The sequence below is a fragment of the Loxodonta africana genome, chromosome 13, assembly GCF_030014295.1.
Source record: "Loxodonta africana isolate mLoxAfr1 chromosome 13, mLoxAfr1.hap2, whole genome shotgun sequence".
NCBI classification, from domain to species: domain Eukaryota; kingdom Metazoa; phylum Chordata; class Mammalia; order Proboscidea; family Elephantidae; genus Loxodonta; species Loxodonta africana.
The window spans coordinates 95151501-95174564 of NC_087354.1; the positions used below are offsets into that span (position 1 = coordinate 95151501).

The 23064-nt window shown below is 37.9% G+C and overlaps 1 protein-coding gene and 1 pseudogene across 1 annotated transcript; both read left to right on the forward strand.

Moving 5' to 3' along the window:
• Nucleotides 1–492: 492 nt before the first annotated feature.
• LOC111749060 (olfactory receptor 4P4-like) lies at nucleotides 493–2854 on the forward strand (annotated as a pseudogene).
• A 7741-nt stretch (nucleotides 2855–10595) lies between these two features.
• Nucleotides 10596–12001, forward strand: LOC100671823 (olfactory receptor 4P4-like). Its single transcript, XM_010602320.3, has one exon. It carries the CDS (start codon nucleotides 10722–10724, stop codon nucleotides 11631–11633), a length of 912 nt encoding a protein of 303 aa, XP_010600622.2. The 5' UTR covers nucleotides 10596–10721; the 3' UTR covers nucleotides 11634–12001.
• Nucleotides 12002–23064: the final 11063 nt, after the last annotated feature.

Here is a 23064-nt window from a genome sequence, read left to right on the forward strand (position 1 = left end):
ATTGCAACTGAATTATTTTTTTCCCAAATCAAATCCATGCAGACAATTCCTGGAGGTGACCCCTATCATACCAGGGGAAGTGAATGTGACATGAAATTAAAACTGTGCTATGAACAAAGAACATATTTGAAAATTATCCACAAACTGAATTTCTTGCATTAAAGTTAAATTAATTTTTGTTATCAGAAAGTTATGAATAATAGTATAGAACATTTTCTGTTTTAGACATAGTTATATTTAAAACATTATATATTAAAATCTTAAGAAAATATGTATTTAATATCATCAATGTTAGAATATTTGGGAAAATATTACAGAAATCAAGTATGATTCTAAAGAATACATATAAAAATATTAATAATGTATTAATTCGCTTCCATGAGTTTGTGATTTTTATTATCATACTGGAGCCCTGGTGGTGCAGTGGTTAAGAGCTATGGCTGTTAACCCAAAGGTTGGCAGTTCAAATCCACCAGTGATCATACTGTAAATGTTTACATCCAAATCTTTGTCCTCTTTTCTTTCAGATGCCTAACTATTCATGCATACGTGCAACAAATTTGATACATGGAAAGCCAGAGGAACACCTCAGAATTCATTCTCATGGGACTCTCTTATGACCAGAACATGCAACTATTTTTCTTTGGGTTCTCTTATTCTGTTATGTTGCCCTTATAATGGGAAATCTTCTGGTCCTTGTCTCCATTCGATGCAGCTACCTTTTTCACCAACCAATGTACTATTTCCTCAGCCACTTATCCTCCGTAGACATCTGCTATACCTCCTGCGTGACACCCAAACTCACTGGTGACCTGTTAATGGGGACAAAAACCATCTCCTTTGATGGCTGCATGTCACAGGTCCTTTTCATGCACTTCCTCGGAAGAGTCATGGCATGGCATTGATCGGTGTGTTGCCATCTGCAAACCTCTCCACTACGTGATAATCATGAACAGGACAAGATGCAATTTCCTAGTCTTGGCTGCTTGGGCTGGTGGGGCTGTCCATTCTTTTCCCCAGTTTTCAGTGATAATCTGGTTGCCTTTCTGTGGCCACAATGAAATTGATCACTACTACTGTGCTATTTTCCCTTGGCTGAAAATTGCCTGCACTGACACCTGTATCATTGGTTTCCTCGTAGTTGCCAATTCAGGTGTGGTCGCCTTAGTAACCTTTGTTCTCTTGTTTGGGTCTTACGTCATTATATTATTCACCTTAAGGAATCACTCAGCTGTGGGAAGACGCAAAGCCCTGTCTGCCTGTGGGTCTCATATCACTGTGGTGGTCTTATTTTGGGGGCCTTCAATCTTTGCCTACCTCCTACCACTTTCCCTGAGGATGAAGTATTTGCTCTCTTTTACACCATCATTGCTCCTATGTTCAATCCTTTAGTTTATACTCTGAGAAATACAGAGATGAAAAAAGCCATGAAAATCGTTTGGTGTCAAAAGATATTTTCAGGAGAAAAACGTAATTGATTTGTCATACTCAATAAAAAGAGAAAAAACTTTATACAGGCATAAAAGTGGACTTGGAATCAAGGAGCTCTATTAGCTGTCAGATAAACACTTTCTTATTTTATAGATTTCAGAAACAGTGAGTGGAAAAGTGACGAGTAAAGTGACAATTTTGTTCAAGGGACTCAGATAGGGGTAGGGTCATAGCTGTATGAAAATATTCTGGACTAAAAGAATAGTGGCTATGCCATATAAAATAAGCAATTCTGAGGTTGAACTTGTATTTTAATAATAATTTCCCTCTGAACATTAAACTTGGAAAGCTGATAACCTTTTGGTATTGTGAAGAAACAGAGGAGATTAAATGTAATTTTTAGAAAATTTAAAAAAAGCTTTATTTGCTGGTAGAATATTCAACTAAATCTTATATGATGACACTCTAAGATAAATTATGCAATGAAGTCTGTACAGTATAATTTGACTTAAAGTGTGAAGAAAAAGAGATAGTAATATCTATGCTCTAGTTTTTTTAGGTGGTACAAAAACTTCGCCACCACTGCAACACTCTCTTGATGTGTTATAGGCAGGAACAACGATTTTAAGGACGTAGTGACAGTTTATTTTTTGGTTATAATGTTTATTACATCATATACATTCAGAATGTGGAATGATAGGATGAGAAAATTAATAGATTTATTAAAAGAGTTCTGCTGGAAGAACGGCTGTCTCTTTTTTTTTCCCAAATGGGGGGAAAAAAAAACTACACGTGTAGCTTATCCTGATATATAGGAAGAGTTATGAATTCAGTAACCATCCCAGTAGTCAGAGAATAGGACCAAGAGGGGAATTTTTTTTAGCATAATTCCCTTTGTATAAATTTTTCTTTCTTTTTAATATAAAAGAAAAGAAACAACAAAATGACAATTACATGTGGAATAAAAAAATATATCACAATGGCACACGAATAAAGCACATCAATTGTAGATAATGTGACAAGCAGATTTCTGAGAAAGATTCCCTGAGGCAACTAACAAAAAATGCAAGAACATATTTTTGTATCATCAATACTGTCATTTATAGAAATTATGGAAAAAGGGCCTCAAAGCAACCAAACCAAACCTTCTAGTCAATTCTGACTCATAGTGAATCTATAGGGCAGAGTAGAATTCCCCCATAGAGTTTCCAAGGCTGTAATCTTCATGGAAGCCAACTGCCACATCTTTCTCCCTTAGAGCAGCTGGTAGGCTCCAACCACCAAACTTTTGGTTAGCAACTAAGCACTTTAACCACTGCATCACCAGGGCTCCTCTCTGAAAACAAAAGCCCCTCAAATTTGTTGTCATCATAACTCTTTACATAAAGGGCAAGAGGATTCAGTCATTGTGGCCCAGGGGAGAATGCCTAATGACTGAGGCTACTAAATTATATGCAGCTGAGTTAACTGTTGTCAGCATACGCTTTATGATACAGATTCTTCTCCAGCGCTGCAGTGGTTCTGATAACGTGGGTCTAAAGAAAATCCACCTGGTGAGTTGAGTACTTGGGAAGGTAAATCCAAACAGCGTGCAAGGGATTCTTAATACCCTAAAATAAGGAGAAATGTTTTAGAATTTATGCTTTACTTTTTTTTTTTTTTTTTTAGTATTTAGTGGAAACCCTGGTGGTGTAGTGGTTAAGACCCACAGCTGCTAAGCAAAAGGTCAGCAGTTCAAATCCACCAGGCACTCCATGGAAACCCTATGTGGCAGTTCTATTCTGTCCTATAGAGTCACTATGAGTCAGAATCGACTCAACCCCAACAGGTTTTTTTTTTTTTTTTTTTTTTTTAACTGGTATTTAGTGAATCCTGTGAGCCTGGGTGCCTCCAGGAATAGTTTTAGGATGATAATAGAGATTGTGATTTGACTTGTTTGGATGTGCAAATTTTCTGCTTGCCTTTGAAGTGTTGCTCTGAGTATATAACTTTTCATTGTTTGTGGGAACAATGGTTGAATAACAGGTGTCAGTGGTCCCTATAAAGGTATAAGTACCCCTCCTGCCCCCAAGGATATTGAAAGGACTATGGAAACCCTGGTGGCGTAGTGGTTAAGTGCTACGGCTGCTAACCAAAGGGTCGGCAGTTCAAATCCGCCAGGCGCTCCTTGGAACCTCTATGGGGCAGTTCTACTCTATCCTGTAGGGTCGTTATGAGTCGGAATTGACTCGATGGCACTGGTTCTGGGTATGTTAAGGGAAATGTGAAATCAAGAAGCTTAAATAAAATAACCCGCACCATAGAATGACCAGCATTTCACTGAGAAAACGGAGATAGCAAGGGAAAGAGAGCATAGGAACAGAGCCACAACAACTAAAGCAGAATAACCTGGGGTGAATTATTTCTCCTCCCTTCCATTTATCCTGCCAAAATGTCTGATATCTGTTCAAAGTAATTTTGATTCCGTATTTTAAATAACAGAATGACTAATATAGGCATCCCCCTCTCTGAATTTTATAGACTAATTTGTTTTGAGATTAAGACAGCTATAAATTCAGGGAGCTGTCCATTGAGGATGGAATGTGATGTTTTTAAAGGACAAGCACTCAGTCAGTGACAGGGAAAGGATTCTTAGCTGGGTAGTGATTTTCAAAACAGAAGAAAATATTTTTAGCACTTTTTGTAGAAAGTCAACAAACTATTGAGTAAGAAAAAAGTGATTGACAGGTTACCAAGAAAGTGGGAAAACCCAAACTGAAAGGACAAATAAGCTTCCGGCAATAACCACTCCCATTATCACACTTCCCCCAGCCAATAAAACATCAAATAAAACAACCAAAAACCCCAAGTAAGACACTAAAAATCCAGTGGAAGTGTCTCAAAGCTAGAATCTATGTTTACCTTATCTCTGTTTACTTTGTTTCCTATCCTTGCTTCCTATGTGTGATGATTATGGTGATAATGGTTTTACTTGTTTAATATCTTAAGTGTAACGTATACTGTTTTTAAACTTTAAACTTTCTTTCCTCATTCAGCAAATATTTACTGATTATTGGTTAAATTAATGGTAGCATGCATGTCACAAGGGATACAACAGAGGTCAAAGAAACGGAAATAGTTACTTGTTGGACCCCTACCATGTAGTGGGTAACACTTTCATATACTTTATCTAGTTTGAGTCTCACAAGAACGCTGGGGCATAGATATCGTTACCCCTAATGTACACTTCAGCCACACGTGGTCTTAGAGAATGCATTATACGCTTTAAATCAGGACTCTACCATTTATTAGCTCTAGGACATGGGGACTGGTTACTTAATTTCTATATGCTCAGTGTCCTCTTTAGTAAAATGAGTTTACTAATAATGTATACTTCATAAGATTACTGTGGAGCTCCTGGGTGTTGCAAATAGTTAAAGCTTTTGGCTGCTACCCAAAATTTGAAGGTTTGAGTCCACCCAGAGGCATGCTGAAAGAAAGCCCTGGCTATGTATTTCCAAAAAATCAGCCATTGAAAACCCTGTGGAGCACTGTTCTACTTTGACACATACGGAGTCACTGTGAGTTGGAGATAGTTCTAAGGCAACCAGTTTATTTGTAGCTGCAGTTGCATCCCTCATGTTTGACAGAATGAGGAGATTCAGCACTCTTTGTTCAGATATGTGAGCTGGAATTTTCTTACTCTTTATAGGTTGGCTACGTGTGTAGGAGAGAGAAACAGGAGGAGTTTGTAGTTTGAGTATAATCTATCATTTTTATAGACTTAAAGTTTGAGTTTGACTTATTATCCAGTTACCACCTACATATTAAAATTAGAATGGCTGAAATGGTTTAATGCTAACAATCCAGGAGGCCATCTGATTCTGCATGAAAGAATTAGGTAATTATGAAAAAGTGGGAGTGCATTTAGGTATTCTACATACACTTAACCCAGGAATGCCTCAACAAATGTTTACCTCTCTAAGGTGTTAGTGGAGCCTTGGTGGTTAAGAGCTACAGTGTTAATCAAAAGGTTGGCCAGGTGCTCCTTGGGAACCCTATGGGACAGTTCTATCCTGTCCTGTAGGCTTGCTCTGAGTCAGAATTGACTCCATGGCAACGGGTTTTTAAGATATTAGTAAGGAAGCCTTGTGGTGTAGTGGTTAATCACTCAGCTGCTAACTGAAAGGTCAGAGGTTTGAGCCCCCCAGCTGCTCCATGGAAGAAAGATGTGGCAGTTGACTTCCATAAGATGACAGCCTGGGAAACCCTTTGGGCAGTTCTACTCTGTTGTATAAGGTCTACAGGAGTTGGAATCAACTAAAAGGTGATGAATTTTTAAGGTATTATTATCCTTATATGTGCATCAAACTGAACATAATAGCATACTTATACCTCATTTTATTGTTTTGACTTTCACCTTTATCTCTTTTTAAATGTGAAATTCAGAATTCATTTACTGATTTAGTTAAGGGAGATTTATATCTCTCCATTATAGATGAAGAAATATTGTTGAAAGAAATGGAGTCACTTGCAGAGTTCACACCTAAAATTGATGACTGAGTTAAGATTAGAAATCAGTCTAAATTTGTTGTTGTTATTGTGTGCACTTGAGTCGATTCTGACTCATAGCGACCCTATAGCACAAACTAGTATCCGTAAGGTTTCTTTCCTGGCTGTAATCTCTACAGGAGCCGATCACCAGTTTTTTTTCTCTTGTGGAGTCGCCGATTGGTTTGAACCACCGAGCTTTCAATTAGCAGTCAAATGCTTAACCATTACGTGGCCAGGGCTCCTTATTCTAAAATTTTTGTTGTTACTAAGGAGCTAGAAATACAGGCAGAATTTTACATACGGTGAATTATTCATTGGTCTGTGAGGAAGGTGACATGAAAAGGAAGAATTGCCAAATAGGGAAATAAAGCCTCATTTGTTGTTTTGGAAAAGGAGAAAACTGGAGATTAATACACACATTCAGCAAAATTGTTTGACTAGAATGCATTTAATTAGTAGGGATATTAAATTTCTATCAATAATTACAAACAGAATGATTGGTTTTTTCTGAGTACTCTAGCAACCTTAGTTTCTTCAGAGGCTTAATGTCATGCGTGAGCCATAATTCTCTTGTTTTATTATCAGGGGAGGTATGCCCCTTGCTGTCAAGTCGATTCCAACTCATAGCAACCCTATAGGACGGGGTAGAACTTCCCCATAGAGTTTCCAAGGAGTGCCTAGTGGATTTGAACTTCCAACCTTTTGGCTAGCAGCCGTAGCTCTTAACCACTATGCCACTAGGGATTCCAGGGGAGGTCTAGGGAGAAAATAATGCAGGTTTTTTTTTTTTTTTAATTTCTCTGCACATGATTAAAACAATGGTTTTATGTTCATTCAAATGGATAAGCCATTACTTTAATAGCTGTTCAAAGCAATATTTTGATTATTATTTTAAAAATTAAAGGTAGATTTTTTATTTATCCATGAGGAAATATTAATACAGTATAATTGGAGGTATGCTAAGAAGCCTTACTTCTCAATGCTTACCTATAAAAAAAAAATTCTAAATCATAAAATTACACCATAGAAATAGATTCATTTGTTTTGTTAAATTTGTATTTTATCCTCTAGACTTGCTGGAATCAAAAAGGCTCTGTAACAATTGAAAGCATTAGGCTTGGATGCTTCCCCCTTGAGCCCTTCTTTTTAAAATCTTATCACCTCTGTCTTCATTGGTACGCACAAAACATTTCTGCTGGCATACACGTTTTGATTTGTCTGCTTGCTCAGAAGTTTTGGTTCAGACATTAAACAGAGTTTGCTGAATTGATAAATGTAAATGTTCAGGGTCTTTACATTTTGTTCTGCATGATCCAATGGTATGTCAAAACATATGAAGAGTGGTTTGTTCTGCTCCTTTCTTTTTTTCTGTTTCCTGTCCTTTGTTTTCTGTAAAAACTCCCAGTTACTTTTGTTCAGGGAAATACCTCCTAGTTTTTGCTGGGAGATGTGCTTCCATCCGAAGATACTTTCTAAAACCAGATAAACTCTACAAAATTAGCCTTGTAAGGATATATGTATTTAACAGTTTTATGGTTCCGTTTTCAGTGCAATAGATTTCTTTAATTTGGAGGAAAACAGTTAATTTAGAAAATGCAGAGATAAGGAGAGAATTTAAATTGATAAGAAAATATAGCTACAAAATTAGGACAGAAGATATATTACAAATTTTGAGGAAAGGGGATGAGAGTGATGAACTTTGGGGCCTAAAATTATATAAAGACAATTAGATGAGGTAGTTATCAATGTTATTTTTCCAAATTATCAGAAGCTCTGGTCAACAACAACTGCATTGGCTAGTTTTTCATAAATTTGATCCTGTTAGATTAATATATTTCCTGATGGATGAAGAGATTTAAATTGCATTTTTTATTCCACATGTGAATTTTGATATAAATGGATTCTATTTAGAATGAAGGGATTTGACTAGTAGATGTCAAAGTTTACTTCCTAGTCAAAATGGTTTTAAGATCATGCAATTTTATTTTCTGTATGATAGTTAATTTTACTGGGCTGGGCTATTGACAACTCTTAGAATATTAATTTAGTAACAGTAATATTTAGATAATAAACTCAAACAGTAATTCTTCTATAGCTTATGTAACAATGGTCATTTCTTGATTTGTTTGAGCTTCACAGCCTGGTCAGGTTACCTCACTTTACAGGTGAGATAGCTTAAGTCCAGAGACATAAAGTGAGTAGTATCCAAATTCCCATACCACGTCATTGTTGTTGTTGGTTCTGACTCATAGCAGCTCTATGCATAACAGAACATTGCCCAGTCCTTTGCCATCCTCACAATCGTTGCTATTCTTAAGCTCATTGTTGCAGCCACTGTGTCAATCTATCTTATTAACGGTCTTCCTCTTTTATGATGACCCTCTAACTTATCAAGCATGATGTTCTTCTCCAGGGACTGATCCCTCCTAACAACATGACCAAAGTATGTAAGACATAGTCTGGCCATCCTCGCTTTTAGGGAGCATTCTGGTTGCACTTCTTCCAAGACAGATACGTTCATTCTTTTGGCAGTCCATGGTATAGTCAATGTTCTTCTCTAACACCACAATTCAAAGGCATCAATTCTTTGGCCTTCCTTATTCGTTGCCCCTCTTTCATATGCATATGAGGTGATTGGAAACTCCATGGCTTGGGTCAGGTGCACCTTAGTCATCAAGGTGACATCTTTGCTTTTCAATGCTTTAAAGAGGTCTTTTGAGGCAGATTTGCTCAATGCAATGAGTCTTTTAGTTACTTGACTGCTGCTTCCATGGCTGTTGATTGTGGATCCAAGTAAAATGAAATCACACACACCATGGTATAACTGAGTAATAGAGTTCAGGTACCAACTATTTGTCTTCCTGTAAACCTTTCTCAAAAAGCTTCCTATACATTTTTTCTCTGAATTAGGCAGTGTTAGAATTTTTTATGGTTTTATGGCAAAACGGTTAAATTGTAAAAACATGGAAACAGAAATACAATCTCCAATTCAAAACAATGTGAGGAAAATTGACTTGAAAAAATGATAACGCTGAGTCAAGAGAAAGAATATCAAAAACTGCCTTCTGCCCCTCTCTTTAAACTATTACTTATTCCGTTATTCATTTAAGTACATAATTTTAATTGAACTACCTATAGAAACCCTGGTGGCATAGTAGTTAAGTGCCAGGGCTGCTAACCAAGAGGTAGGTAATTTGAATCCACAAGGTGCTCCTTGGAAACTCTATGGGGCAGTTCTACTCTGCCCTGTTGGGCCTCTATGAGTCAGAATCAACAGAATGGCTATGGGTTTAGTTTTTGTTTTTTTTTTTTAATCTATAGAGATAGGAGTTCCTGAAAGGCATAAATGGTTAAGTGCTGGACTACTAAAGTTTGATGGTTTGAACCCACCCAGAAATGCCTTGTAGTCCTTCTGGGGCAATGATTTAGTGATCAGCTGCAAATCAGAAATTCAGTGGATCAAACCCACTAGCAGCTTTGCTGGAGAAAAGATCTCACAATCTGCTCACATAAAGATTACAGCCTAGAAAATCCTATGGGGTGATTCTACTCTGTCCTGTAGGGTTGCTATGCATCAGAATCAGCTCAACAGCACACAATAACAGAAGTGCCTCAGAATACAAACCTGGCAATCTGCTTCTGAAAGGTCACAGCCATCAAAAACCTTATGAACAGGTCTACTCTGCACGCATGGGGTCAAATGAGTAGGAATCAACTCCAGGGCAACTAACAAAAACAACAGTGACTTGTAGAAATAAATACACTTATGCTATAAAATCTCAGCATTTTACAGTCACAAATCGTGCAAGCACTAAACAATCAAAAAATTAACCAAACCAATTACACGGGGGTCTCACAGGGAACTTTTATCTTCTACTTTTTCAATGCTTATTTATCATCATATTAATCTTTCATTTTATTTTATGCCTCATTTTAAAATAATTTTAAAAAGGGAACATATATTCCATTGTGAAGCATTGGTGGGTCAGTGGCAGAATCCTCGCTTTCTATGCAGGAGACTTGGATCTGATTTCCAACCAATGCGTCTCATACACAGCTACTGACTGTCTCACAGTGGAGATGTCTGTGTTGCTATGATGCTGAAAAGGTTTCAGTGGAGCTTCCAGGCTAAGATGGGCTAAGGAGAAAGGCCTGACTACCTAATTCCAAAAATTAACCCATGAAAACCTTATGGATCACAATGGAATCCATCCCCCATCCAATCCTGGAGATGACACACAAACAGGCAGTGTTTTGTTCTGTTGTGCAATGGGGTCTCCATGAGTCAGACCTGACTCAATGGCAGCTAATCAGAACAGAACTGTTGACTAGGGAGCACTGTTAAAACTTTATATTTGCTTCTATGCCATTAAAAAAAAACTTGCATTTTTTTACAAATCTTCAGCGTTACATCTATTTTAAAACTTCACTGTATATTCCATTGGAATTTGGAAATGAGAAGTACCTAGCATTTTTATTTTATTTTGATTGACTGATTGAATGCATTCATTTCTATTAACATAAATATTTAACATAATGTCCTGAAGTATTTAAGGAAATCATCACGACGTTAACCAGAAAAAAATATTCTTATCAAATAACAAATTTTCAATTTCTGAAACACTGCCATCAGTTCAATTAAACATACTTTTTAGAATATGTGTATTATCATAAATATTATTCATAAATATTTCTGACACTGACTTAATGATTATGTCTTTTCAGGTGACTGCTATGCATTTTAACTGCATCGGACCATGGAAAAGAGGAATAACGTCACTATGTTTATTCTCTTGGGCCTTTCCCAAAACAAGAGCATTGAAATTTTCTGCTTTGTATTATTCCTATTTTGTTACATTGCTATTTGGATAGGAAACTTACTCATAATGATTTCTGTCACATGCAGTCAGCTACTTGACCAACCTATGTATTTCTTCCTTAATTTCCTTTCTCTCTCCGACCTTTGCTACACATCTACAGTGACACCCAAACTAATGACTGACTTGCTGGCAGAAAGGAAGAACATTTCTTATAGTAGCTGCATGACACAGCTCTTTACCACACATTTCTTTGGAGGTGTTGAGACCTTCATCCTTCCAGCGATGGCCTATGACCGCTACGTGGCCATCTGTAAGCCCCTACACTACACTATCATCATGAGCAGGCAGAGGTGTCACACAATCGCCATAACCTGTTTTACTGGGGGATTTATACACTCTGCCGGTCAGTTTCTTCTCACTGTCTACTTACCCTTTTGTGGCCCCAATGAGATAGATCACTATTTCTGTGATGCGTATCCTTTGCAGAAACTGGCTTGCACCAATACACATGAAATCAGGCTACTGCTAATTGTCAATTCAGGTCTGATTGCTTTGGTGACCTTCACGATTTTGATGGTGTCTTATGTTCGGATATTATACACCATCAGGGCTTACCCTGCTGAAAGCAGTACCAAAGCTCTTTCAACTTGCAGTTCTCACAGAACAGTTGTAGTCCTGTTCTTTGTTCCTGTCCTCTTCGTTTACATTAGACCGACTGTAACTTTTCCAGAAGATAAAGTGCTTGCCCTTTTCTACACCATCATTGCTCCCATGTTCAACCCTCTGACCTACATGCTGAGAAATACGGAGATGAAGAATGTCACGAAGAAGATGTGGTGCTATCAATAGTTTTTGGAACGAAAGTAGTTTATGTGAAAAGCATTTTGAATTTCACTTTAAAGGGCAATAATGACTCTTAAAACTGATGTAGAATGATATACAGAATGTACACAAGAGCATGCAAAAGACAACCATAGGTCAGAGCTCAATATCTTTAGCATTTTGCCAGACTTCTTCCTGTTTGGAAAATTTTGATATATTTTTTGCACTCATTTTTACTCTATTCTGCTCATATGCCTGCCTCAGGTTCTCCATCTTGGACATTTTATTTTGTGTTATAACGAAGCCCCTTCACCCTTTTTCTTGATTTTTCATCTCACTTTACTGTACTGTACCTGTTGCAGTGACTTTAAAAGATATTGTAGAAGTACCACATAGGGTTTCCAAGACAGCCGGTGGATTCCAAATGCTGACCTTTTGGTTAGCAGCCACTGTCTTAACCACTGAGCCACCAAGGCTTCAATCTTTATAGAATAAGTTTCTCTTCTTCTTAGAATGAGAAAGAATAAAATAATCTCATCCTAGCAAGCCCTTATTGACAGAAAGCGGGAGCTACCTGCTGGAGGAAAAATATATTTTTCATACTGCCATTCCCCATCACAGAGCAGAGGATAGGAGGGCAGATTTTTCCGCTGAGTCCAACAGGTAAATTAGTAAACACCTAAGGCCTTAATCACTCAGCCTTCACGAACCTAATTGAATACACTGAAAGTGAACAGAAACTAAAGCAGGGACAGCTTTCTGCTTTCCCTGGAAAAGATGCTTCTGTAAACAAAGGTGTCCCCGTCCTCGCCCTCTAGAGAGAGGCACAGAGTCTCAGCAGCCTTCGCGGAGATGTCAAGACCCAGTCAGTTTCGATGTTGGTTGAGTTCAGTTTATGATCTGATCTGAATACTCTGTGACACAAGGATTATATTGTAAAATTTATACAAAAAAATACATGAAATAAAAATAAGAGGAAAGAAGAAAAGAAAAATAAATAAATATACAATAAATATGAAATGCAAATAAACGTATAGTTGCACAGCACTGGTGAATATACTAAATACATCTAATTTGTATAGTTTAATATGGTTAGCTTGGTTAATTGAATTTCATCTCACTAAAAAAAAAAAAAATCCCAGCACCTCACCTGTTGTGCATTGCATCTCTGTTAATACACACAAGGTGCTCTGTTCAGTCCCTTGGATGTGTAACGCAGATGTGAGAGGGTTTAGGGCTGTAATTACAATGCTGACCAATGGAAACTGGAACCAGTGGGGAATTCTCTCTCCCTCTTTCAAACTGGAAAGTCTGACACACAATATTTCATACAGCTTTCTGGGAAGATAAGCCAGTGCATGGAAGAAATACTAGTTTTTGATGCCAAACAGTGACCACTTAGATAATTCATATTCTTATTTTCCCTGTCTCATTTCCATTTTACCTCAGTCCTGACTCTTAGCCACTAAAGTTTTGCTCAGTCTCTGTTTCCTAGGAAACCCAGGTTAGATACCTGGTATCAGAAGTGTCCCTAGAAAGTAGTCTCTCATGAAAGAATTTTAGTTTTAGGTTTTATAGAAGTTTGAGAGCATAGGGTAGGAAATACTGGTAGAAAGGGGTGATTGCAGCCATATTTAAATATAGAGAAAAGGATTGGAAGGAAATATACCAGAATGATAACATGACTCTGTATACATAAACACGTGAATATGAAGAAAGCAAAAATACAACTGGATTGATAAACCGTATTGTGATAAATAAGGAAGAAATTGAACCTGTCGATGATTTCAGTCTCCTTGGATGAAAAATCAGTGTACGTGGAAGCCAAAATCAAACACCAAACTTGTTGTTACTAAGTCATTTCTGACTCTTGGGGAACTGAAGGATTGCCAAATAGAATTATGGTCCATAGAATTTTCAAGGCTATGAGCTTTCAGAAGCAGATCACTAGGCTTGTGTCCCAAGGTGTCTCTGGGTGGGTTCAATCACCAAAATTTCCATTGGTAGTGTTGAAGAGGAAAATTAATAACAGACTTTTTACTTTGATTTCAAGGTTTTTGTTATCCATGAAACTACATATTAACCATAAAAAAGCCTGCCAGAAATTGCTCTACAGCAATGTAAATTTGTCTTATCCTGCTAGAAAGGAATAGTTAAAAAACTGTTACCTTCTAATATAAACCTCAATATATCTCTTGGCTGCAGGTGGGTGAAAAGTGAAATTATTAGCAGCTAGGCAGAATTAAACTGATATCAGTTGATCTAAGTAAAGGTGGAAGACAGAGTTACCCATGGGAGACAGATTTCAGCAGAGTTTCCAGACTATGACAGGCTAGGAAGAAGAGTCTGGAGGTCTATGAAAAAACTGACAAGTTAAAACCTTATAAATAGCAGTGGAACATTGGTATAGTGTCAGAAGATGAGCCCCTCAGGTTGGAAGACACTCAAAATCCTACTTTTGAAGAACTATCTACTCAAAGTAGAGTAAACTTTAACGAAGTGGATGGAGTAAAGCTTTTGTAAACATCGTTTTCTGATGTGGAACAACTCAAATTGAGAAGAAACAGCTGAAAGTATCCATTTATAATCAGAACATGGGATATATGAAATATGAGTCTAGGAAATTTGGAAGTCATCAAAAATGAAAAGGAACACACATAAATATCGATATCCTAGGAATTAGTGAATTGAAATGAGGAGTATTGGCTTTTTTGAATCAGACAATCTTAGAGTCTACTATGCTGGGATTGAGAACTTGAAGAGGAATGGCATTGCATTCATCATCAAAAAGAACATTTCAAGATCTATCCTGCAGTATAAAGCTGTCAGTGATAGGATATTATCCAGACTTCTACAAAGAATTGCAGTTAATACAACTGTTATTCAAATTTATTCACCAACCACTAATGTCAAAGGTGAGAAAATTGAAGATTTTGTCAACTTCTACAGTCTGAAATTGATCAAACATGCAATCAAGATGCATTGGTAATTACAGTTGATGGGAATGCACAAGTTGGAAACAAAGAAGAAGGTTCTATTGTTGGAAAATACAGACCTGATGATAGAAATAATGCCAGAAACCTCGTGATAGAATTTTGCAAAAACAACTTCTTTATTGCAAATACCTTTTATGAACAACATAAGTGGCACTTATACATGTAGATCTTGCAGATGGAATACACAGGAATCAAATGAACTACATCTAGAAAGAGACAATAGAGAAACTCAACATCATCAGTCAGAACAAGGACAGAGGCTGACTGTGGAACAATCAATTGTTCACATGCAAGTTCAAGTTGAATCTGAAGAAAATTCAAGCAAGTCCACAAGAGCCAAAATATTTCCTTGAATACATCCCACCTGAATTTGGAGCCCATCTCAAGAATAGATTTGACCCATTGAACACTAATGACCGAAGGCCCGGGGAGTTGTAAGGTGACAACAAAGACATTATACAAGAAGAAAGAAAAAGGCCATTAAGAAATCAGGAAAGAAAGAAAAGACCAAATGAAAGTCAAAAAAGACTCTGAAACTTGCACTTGAATTTACAGTAGCTAATTTTTTTTTTAAAGCAATGACGTAAAAGAGCTGAACAGAAGATTCCAAAGGGCAACTCAAAAAAACAAAATAAAATATTATAATGGAATGTGCAAAGACCTAGAGTTAGAAAAACACAAGGGAAGAACATGCCTGGCATTTGTCAAGCTGAAGAAAAAATTCAAGCCTCTTGTTGCAATTTTGAAGGATTATATAGACTAAATATTGAATGACCCAGGAATCATCAAAAGAAGATGGAGGGAACACAGGGTAGCTGTACCAAAAAGAATTGATCGATGTTCAAACATTGCAGAAGGCAGCATATGATCAAGATCCCACGGTACTGAAGGAAGAATTCTAAGGTGCACTGAACAGAATGGGGAAAAACAAGGCTTCAGGAATTGACAGAATACCAATTGATATATTTCAACAAAGAGATGAAATGCTGGAGGCGCTCACTCGACTATGTCAAGAAATTTAGAATACAGCTTCCTAGACAACTGACAGGAAGAGATACATATTTCTGTCCATTCCAAAGAAAACTAATCCAGTAAAGAATGTGGAAATAATCGAGTAATATCATTAATGTAACATGCAAGTAAAATTTTGCTGAAGATCATTCAAAAGTAGCTGCAGCAATACCTCAACAGGGAACTGCAAGAAACTCAAGACAGTTCCAGAAGATGACATGAAACTAGGAATATCATGCTGCTGTCAGATGGATATTGACCGAAAACAGAGAATACAATAAAGATGTTTACCTGTGTTTTATTGACTACGCAAAGGCATCCAACTGTGTGGATCAAAACAAATTATGGGTAGCATTTAGAAGAATGGGAATTCCAGAACACTTAATTGTATTCATGTGAAATCTGTACATAGACCAAGAGGCAGTTGTTCTAAGAAAACGAGGTGATACTGCATGGTTTAGAGTCAGGAAAGGTGTGTGTCAGGGTTGTATTCTTTCACCATACCTATTCAGTCTTTATGCTGAGCAAATAATTGGAGAAAATGGACTATACGAAGAAAATCATGGTTTCAGGATTGGTGAATACTCATTACCAACCTGTGATATGCAGATGACATTACTTTACTTGCTAAAAGTGAAGATAATTTGAAGCACCTACTGATGAAGATTAAAGACTATAGCCTTCAGTATGGATTACATGTCAACATAAATAAAACAAAAATCCTCACAACTGGACCAATAAGCAACATCATGATAAAAGGAAAAAAAAAAAAACAGGTTACAGTTGTCAAGGATTTCATTATACTTGGATCCATAATCAACACTCACAAAGCAGCAGTTGAGAAACCAAACAGCATATTACATTGGGCAAATTTGCTACTAAAGACCTCTGTAAAGTATTAAAAAGCAAAGATTCCATTTTGAGGAGTAAGGTGCACCTGACCCAAGACATGGTGTTTTCAGCATCCACATGTGCCTGCAAAAGCTGGGCAATGAATAAGGAAGACTGAAGAGCTGATGCCTTTGAACTATGGTGTTTGGGAAGAATATAATATACGATGGACTGCCAGAAGAAGGAACAAGACTGTGTTGGAAGAAGTACAGTTAGAGTGCTTCATGGAAGAGAGGATGGCAACACTTCCTCTCACATATATTGGACATATCATCAGGAGAGAAGACTGCCTGCAGAAGGACATCATGCTTTGTAAAGCAGAAGGTCAGTGAAAGAGGAAGGACCTCGGTGAGATGCATTGATAGAATAGCTGCAACAGTTGGCTCAGTCATAGCAACGATTGTGAGGATGGCAACGATCCAGGCAGTGTTTCCTTCTGTTGGACATAGCGTGTCTATGAGTTGGAACTGACTTGATGGCATCGAACAACGACAGCTCAGAATTAACCTTATGTTAAATTTCAGTGCATTTTGATTATTTTTAAAAGTAGTCAAACGTTTAACAATACGGGCCACCCAGGAACTCCATGGCGGCAGCAGTCAAGAAATCAATGATGTATTGAGATGGGCAAATCAGTCACAAAAGACCTTTTTAAAGTATTAAAAAGCAAAAATATCATTTTGGTAACTAGGATGTGCCTGAACCTATCCATGGTCTTTTCAATTGCCTCACATGCATGAGAAAGCTGGATAATGAAAAAGAAAGAACGAAGAAATGTTGATGAGTTTGAGTTGTGGTTTTGGTGAGGCCTATTGGACATCCAGTGGACTTCAAACAAACCAGGCTAGGAAGAAATGCAAGTAGAATGCTTCTCAGAAGTGAGGGTGAGGAACGTTTGTCTTGCTTACTCTGGACACGTTATCAGGAAAGACCAGTCCTTAGAAAAGCACATCAAGTTTGGTAGAGCGTCAGTGAAAAGTAAGGGAACACTCAGTGAGATGAATTGACACAATAGCCACAACATTGGGCTCAAACGTGCTAATCAATATGAAGATCATTTCATTCTGTTATACGTTAGGTTGCCAAGAGTAGGAGTTGACCAGATGTCGACTATAAAAACTATATATATCAAAAAACTGTATATATATACATATATATGTGTGTGTGTACATATATATGAATGATTATATAACTGTGTGTATTATAAAATATGTTAAAATAAAAAATAGATGCTTAAGAAAAAAATCTCTGAAAATACAAAATAGGCATAAAAAATGTTACAATACTTGGGGTAGCATGTTTTCCTCTATGCTGTTGTTGTTCAGTGACCACAAGTCGATTCAGACTCATAGCAACCGTATGTGCAACAGAATGACATCCGTCCTGTGCCATCCTCTTGGTCTTTGTTATGCTTGAGCCCATTGTTGCAGCCTCTGTGTTAATCCATCTATTTGAGGGTCTTCCTCTTTTTCGGTGTTCCTCCACTTTACAAAGCATGATATCCTCCACCAGGGACTGATCAATCCTGATAACGTGTCCAAATATGTGAGACAAAGTCTCTCCGTTCTTGCTTCTAAGGAGCATTCTGGCTATATGTCATGCAAGACAGATTTGTGCACTCCTTTGGAAGTCCATGATACATTCAATATTCTTCATCAACACCACGTTTGTTGTTGTTGTTGTTGTTAGGTGCTGTCAAGTCGGTTCTAACCCATAGCGACCCTATGCACAACAGAACGAAACACTGCCCAGTCCTGCGCCATCCTTACAATTGTTGTTATGCTTGAGCTCATTGTTGCAGCCACTGTGTCAATCCACCTCGTTGAGGGTCTTCCTCTTTCCCGCTGACCCTGTACTCTGCCAAGCATGATGTCCTTCTCCAGGGACTGATCCCTTCTGACAACATGTCCAAAGTATGTAAGACGCAGTCTCGCCATCCTTGTCTCTAAGCAGCATTCTGGCCGCACTTCTTCCAAGACAGATGTGTTCGTTCTTTTGGCAGTCCATGGTATATTCAATATTCTTCGCCAACACCACAGTTCAAAGGCGTCAACTGTTCTTCGGTCTTCCTTATTCATTGTCCAGCTTTCACATGCATATGATGGGTTTGAAAATACCATAGCTTGGGTCAGGTGCACCTTAGTCTTCAGGGTGACATCTTTGCTCTTCAACACTTTGAAGAGGTCCTTTGCAGCAGATTTACCCAATGCAATGCGTCTTTCGATTTCTTGACTGCTGCTTCCATGGCTGTTGATTGCGGATCCAAGTAAAATGAAATCCTTGACAACTTCAATCTTCTCTCCGTTTATCATGATGTTGCTCATTGGTCCAGTTGTGAGGATTTTTGTTTTCTTTGTGTTGAGGTGTAATCCATACTGAAGGCTGTGGTCTTTGATCTTCATTAGTAAGTGCTTCAAGTCTTCTTCACTTTCAGCAAGCAAGGTTGTGTCATCTGCATAATGCAGGTTGTTAGTGAGTCCTCCTCCAATCTTGATGCCCCGCTCTTCTTCATATAGTCCAGCTTCTTGGATTATTTGTTCAGCATACAGATTAAATAGATATGGTGAAAGAATACAACCCTGACACACACCTGTCCTGACTTTAAACCAATCAGTATCCCCTTGTTCTGTCCAAACAACTGCCTCTTGATCTTTGTACAGGTTCCTTATGAGCACAATTAAGTGTTTTGGAATTCCCATTCTTCACAGTGTTATCCATAGTTTGTTATGATCCACACAGTCAAATGCATTTGCATAATCAATAAAACCCAGGTAAACATCCTTCTGGTATTCTCTGCTTTCAGCCAGGATCCACCTGACATCAACAATGATATCCCTGGTTCCACGTCCTCTTCTGAAACCGGCCTGAATTTCTGGCAGTTCCCTGTTGATATACTGCTGCAGCCGTTTTTGAATGATCTTCAGCAAAATTTTGCTTGCATGTGTTATTAATGATATTGTTCTATAATGTCCACATTCGGTTGGATCACCTTTCTTGCATAAATATGGATCTCTTCCAATCAGATGGCCAGGAAGCTGTCTTCCATATTTCTTGGCATAGACGAGTGAGCACCTCCAGCACTGCATCTGTTTGTTGAAACATCTCAATTGATATTCCATCAAGTCCTGGAGCCTTGTTTTTCGCCAATGCCTTCAGAGCAGCTTGGACTTCTTCCTTCAGTACCATTGGTTCCTGATCATATGCCACCTTTTGAAATGGTTGAATATCGACTAATTCTTTTTGGTATATGACTCTGTATATTCCTTCCAACTTCTTTTGATGCTCCCCGTGTTGTTCATTATTTTCCCCATGGAATCCTTCACTATTGCAACTCGAGGCTTGAATTTTTTCTTCAGTTTTTTCAGCTTGAGAAATGCCAGGCATGTTCTTCCCTTTTGGTTTTCCATCTCTAGCTGTTTGCACATGTCATTATAATACTTGACTTTGTCTTCTCAAGACACCCTTTGAACTCTTCTGTCCAGTTCTCTTACTTCATCAATTCTTCCTTTTGCTTTAGCTGCTCAACGCTCAAAAGCAAGTTTCAGAGTCTCCTCTGACATCCATCTGGTCTTTTCTTTCTTTCCTGTCCTTGCTTTCTTCATGGATGATGTCCTTGAGGTCATTCCACAAATCCTCTGGTCTGTGGTCATTAGTTTTCAAAGTGTCAAATCTATTCTTGAGATGGTCTCTAAATTCAGGTGGGATATACTCAAGGTCATATTTTGGCTCTTGTGGACTTGCTCTGATTTTCTTCAGTTTCAGCTTGAACCTGCATATGAGCAATTGATGGTCTGTTCCACAGTCGGTCCCTGGCCTTGTTTTGACTGATGATATTGAGCTTTTCCATTGTCTCTTTCCACAGATGTAGTCAATTTGATTTCTGTGTGTTTCATCTGGCGAGGTCCATGTGTATAGTCGCCATTTATGTTGGTGAAAGGAGGTATTTGCAATGAAGAAGTTGTTGATCTTGCAAAATTCCATCATTCGATCTCCAGAATTGTTTCTATCACCAAGGCCATATTTTCCAACTACTGATCCTTCTTCTTTGTTTCCAACTTTTGCATTCCAATCACCAGTAATTATCAATGCATCTTGATTGCATGTTCGATCAATTTCAGACTGCAACAGCTGATAAAAATCTATTCCTTCATCTTTGGCCCCAGTGGTTGGTGGGTAAAATTGAATAATACTTGTATTAACTGGTTTTCCTTGTAGGCGTATGCATCTTATCCTATCACTGACAGCGTTGTACTTCAGGATAGATCTTGAAATGCTTTTTTTGACGATGAATGCAACACCATTCCTCTTCGACTTGTCATTCCCAGCATAGTAGACTGTATGAATGCCTGATTCAAAATGGCCAATACCAGTCCATTTCAGCTCACTAATGCCGAGGATATTGCTGTTTATGCGTTCCATTTCATTTTTGATGATTTCAAATTTCCTGGATTCATACTTCGTACATTCCAGGTTCCAATTATTAATGGATGTTTGCAGCTGTTTCTTCTAATTTTGAGTCTTGCCACATCAGCAAATGAAGGTCCTGAAAGCTTTTCTCCATCCACGTCATTAAGATTGACTCTACTTTGAGGAGGCAGCTCTTCCCCAGTCATATTTTGAGTGCCTTCCCACCTGGGGGGCTCATCTTCCAGCACTATATCAGACAATGTTCCACTGCTATTCATAATTTTTCACTGGCTAATGCTTTTCAGAAGTAGACTGCTGGGTCCTTCTTCCTAGTCTGTCTTAGTCTGGAAGCTCAGCTGAAACCTGTCCTCCATGGGTGACCCTGCTGGTATCTGAATACCAGTGGCATAGCTTCCAGCATCACAGCAACACATAAGCCCCCACAGTATGACAAACTGACAGACACATGGGGGACACCATGTTTGAAAGCTATCAATTCTTCGGGCTTTCTTATTCATCGTCCAGCTTTCTCATGAAAACACCATGGCTTGGGTTAGGTGCACCTTAGTCCTTAAAGTGACATCTTTGCTTTTTCACACTTTAAAGAGGCCTTTTGAAGCAGATTTCCCAATGCAATGCACCTTTTTTATTTTTTGACTGCTGCTTCCATGGGTGTTGATTGTGGATTCAAGTGAAATGAAATCCTTGACCACTTCAATCTATTCTCTGTTTGTCATGATGTTGCTTATTGGTCCAGCTGTGAGGATTTTTGTTTTCTTTGTTGACTTGTAATCCTTATTGAAGACTGTAGCCTTTGATCTTCATCAGCATGTGCTTCAAGTCCTCTTCACAGTCAGCAAGCAAGGTTGTGACATCTGCATAATGCAAGTTGTTAATGAGTCTCTCTCCAATTCTGATGCCCTGTTCTTCTTCATATAGTCCAGCTTCTCCCATTATTTACTCAGAATACAGATTGAATAAATATGGTGAAAGGATCCAACCCTGACACACATCTGTCCTCACTTTAAACCATGCAGTATCCCCTAGTTTTGTTCCAATGACAGTCCCTTGATCTATGTACAGGTTCATCTTCAGCACAATTAAGCGTTTTGGAATTCCCATTCTACCCAATGTTATCCATAATTTGTTATGATTCACACAGTTGAATGCCTTTGCATAGTTATTAAAACACAGGTAAACACCTTTCTGGTATTTTCTGCTTTCAGCCAGGATCCATCTGACATCAGCAATGATATTCCCCATTCCATGTATTCTTCTGAATCCGACTGAATTTCTGGCATTTTCCTGTCAAGGTACTGTTGCAACCACTTTTGAATGATCTTCAGCAAAATTTTACTTGTGTGTGATATTAATGATATTGTTCAATAATTTCCCCATTCAGTTGGATTGCCTTTCTTTAGGATAGGGATAAATATGGATCTCTTCCAATCAGTTTTTCAGGTAGCTGTCTTCCAAATGTCTTTTTATAGATGAGTAAGCATTTCCAGCACTGCATCTGTTGGTCAAAATATCTCAATTCATATTCTGTCAATTTCTGGAGTCTTCTTTTTAGGCAATGTCTTCAGTGAAGCTTGGACTTCTTCTGTCAGTACCATCTATTCTTAGTCATACGCAACCTCCTGAAATGGATGAACATCTACCAATTCTTTTTGGTACAGTGTTTCTGTATTCCTTCCATCTTCTTTTGATGCATCCTCCATCATTTAACATTTTCTCCATAAAAAAAACAAATTTTTTTTTTTTTCTCCATAGAATCCTTCAATATTGCAACTCGATGCTTGAATTTTTTCTTTGCTTCTTTCAGCTTGAGTAATGCCAAACATATTCATCCCTTTTGGTTTTCTAACTCCAAGTCTCTGCACATGTCATTAAAATACTTTGTTTTCTTGAGCTGCCCTTTGAAATCTTCCGTTCAGCTCTTTGACGTCGTCATTTCTTCCATTCTTTGAGGTACTTGACGCTCAAGAGCAAGTTTCAGGGTCTCTTCTGACATCCATTTTGATCGTTTCTTTCTTTCCTGTCTTTTTAATGACCTCTTGCTTTCTTCATGTATGATATCCTTGATGTCATAACACAGCTCATTTGGTTTTCAGTCATTAGTTTGGGTCAAATCTATTCTTGAGATGGCCTCT

Coding starts and splice junctions, on each gene's coding strand:
- LOC100671823 (XM_010602320.3), top strand. CDS start 10,722: ATGGAAAAGAGGAATAACGTCACTATGTTTATTCTCTTGGGCCTTTCC.